General features: G+C 28.0%; 1 protein-coding gene across 1 annotated transcript; it reads left to right on the top strand.

The window, feature by feature from the left end:
* Positions 1-1,746: 1,746 nt before the first annotated feature.
* On the top strand, positions 1,747-2,289 carry LOC107059496 (anaphase-promoting complex subunit CDC27-like). The gene has a single exon (XM_015306058.1). The coding sequence runs from the start codon at positions 1,747-1,749 to the stop codon at positions 2,287-2,289; it is 543 nt and encodes a 180-aa protein (XP_015161544.1).
* Positions 2,290-2,531: the final 242 nt, after the last annotated feature.

Raw genomic sequence — 2,531 nt, 5'->3', positions numbered from 1 at the left:
TTTTACCCTTGGTCGTCCTACCACTTCACTCTTCTATATAATAGAAATATATATATATATATATATATATATATATATTTATTTATTTAATTTTCTAATACAAATATAGGATCTACGAAAAAACTAGTGAATTTGTCCGAATCATGAACCCTACCTAGCTCCTCCTCTAATGAAAGTTACTATGCATCACAAATAATCTAAAATTGAAACACTTTAGTAGATGTGAAGAAATCATAATTAATATAAATACTATTTTTATAATATTCCTCAATAAATTCACAGTCGCTATTTTTCAGATTGAATGAACCTCCTCCTATGCAGATATTCATGAGACGCAACACGAACAATAATTTAATTAATTAAGCAATCTCTTTAGTCTTTGGTCAAGGGAAAATGACTATGTTTGATTTAGTCAACAGGTTGATTTCTTATTTTGGCTATTTCCAATTTTGAACTATGATCAATACAAGTAGTGCAGAAGCAATCATAAAAATCGTGAATTACTGAGAAATTTATGCTATAAAGTATAATTTTTTATTTAATTTTTCATCAAATCGGTTCATTTAAAAATCGTATAGTGAAAAATATATTTTCATAGAAATAGTGAGAAACTTCATAAGTTTTTTTCATAATTTTTTTTTACACTGGTTCAATCAAAATATATATTTATGAAAAGAGTTACTAAACATTTTTTTAATAGGTAAAAATAGAGTCTTTTTTTAATAGTAGTTCATTTTAATGATGTGTTTTGAGGTTCTTTGTAGTTTGTACCATATCATATTCAAACTATATAGTACCATCAACATTAACAAACTATATGATTAAAAAATTAGCACATAAAAATATATAATCTTAGGTTGATTTTGAACTATATATGTAAGGTAGTACGAGTAGAAGAATTGATAATATGATATTGTAAAGATTGCATACACTACAAATGTATTTTAAAATCTTACAACATATTACTTGTCATATTTCATGTTATTAATTTCACTTACTACCAAAAAGAAAAGAAAAAACACTAACACTACAATCAGTAAACACCTCTCACATATTGGCGGAAAAAATAATAATTAATGCACATAAAAATAATAAATGTTGAATTAACAATTAGTGACTTAGTAGTACAGATATTAACAGAAGAATTAAACAAAAATGGAGGCAATATTATAATATAGGTCAAATATAATGAACAGTTTTTTTTATAGACTAGACACTTAGACATTTTGCAAGTTGTAATGTTACATCATATTCATCCATAGCCGACGCTAAAAACAAATTTTATTTTGGCACGGAATTTATGGGGAAAAAAAAGAAATTTAAAATTTGTGATCTAAAACAAAATTTATAATCTATTTGATTATAAATTATTTCATTAATTAAGGTCAAATTGAAAGTTTAAAGCTTAATTATTAGTAGTAAAAATAAAAATGTATCATTTTTATCTAATCAGATTAATAAAAAAATGTATCACATAAATTTAGATCGAGAAAATATCATTTTAAGACAAGTTGCTCAAGTTTGTCACCTTTCTCTCTATATATAGAAGCAAACAATTATCTAATTACTATTTCATGTTATAAGACAAACTTGCAATATAGAAAGAAAAAAATGGATTCTTATTCATATGTTATTTCTTCTAATAATTCTTCTTCAACATATCCACAACAAGAACAAAAGAAAAATAAAAAATTACCCTCATATCATTCCTCACTTCATGGAGTTAGAAGGCACCCATTTAAACCAATGACTAAACTACCAATTGCACCTTTGCCACCAACACCTCCTAAAATATATAGAGTTGAACCTAATGATTTCAAGGATGTTGTCCAAATGCTCACTTCATCTCCCGAGTTTCAATCTGTCTCTAATGATTCTATCTCTCGTTTTGATTCTGGTTCTGGTTTTGGCTCTCGCTCTAGTTCTTTTAATTCGAGGCGTTTACAGGATATTGCTCCTCCTCCACTTGATCTTTCACCAGTTTCATTACAAAGAAGTAACAACAACAACAACAACAACAATAATAATAATGATGTTCTTGCACAATGGCGCGAGTTCCTTCTTCCTTCTTCTTCTACAAACGACCAATTTGAGATGTGTGTTGATTCAACAACGTTTGAAGCACAAGAAAGATCACATGTAACGCCTCGGATCCCATCAGAAAATTATTTTGGATCGTGTAGTCCCTTGGCTAATTTTCCTCTATCGCCTGCTTCTTTTGCATGGTGTTCTTCTATTCTTTTTAGCCCGGGTACACTTACTTCACCAAGCGCGGTTCAAATCATATAAGTATTTGTAACTTATGATTATTTCTTTATGTTTATTACTTGTGGGTTGATCAAGAATTTGAATTGGAATATCTAAATGGGAGATATCACAATTCAAATACTTGATGAAGTTGCTTTTTTTTTTCTTCTTTAAGATGTTTTGTATTTCCTAAATTTATGTTAATTTGTAATTTGTTAAGTACTTCACTATTTTATTCAATTCGGTTAATTACAGTGGCAGAGCCAGAAATTTCACAAAGGGTG

Source organism: Solanum tuberosum, unplaced genomic scaffold (assembly GCF_000226075.1).
Source record: "Solanum tuberosum cultivar DM 1-3 516 R44 unplaced genomic scaffold, SolTub_3.0 scf00021, whole genome shotgun sequence".
Lineage (NCBI taxonomy): Eukaryota > Viridiplantae > Streptophyta > Magnoliopsida > Solanales > Solanaceae > Solanum > Solanum tuberosum.
Note: the sequence above shows the minus strand (reverse complement) of the source record. Positions and strands in the feature narration are given on the sequence as shown.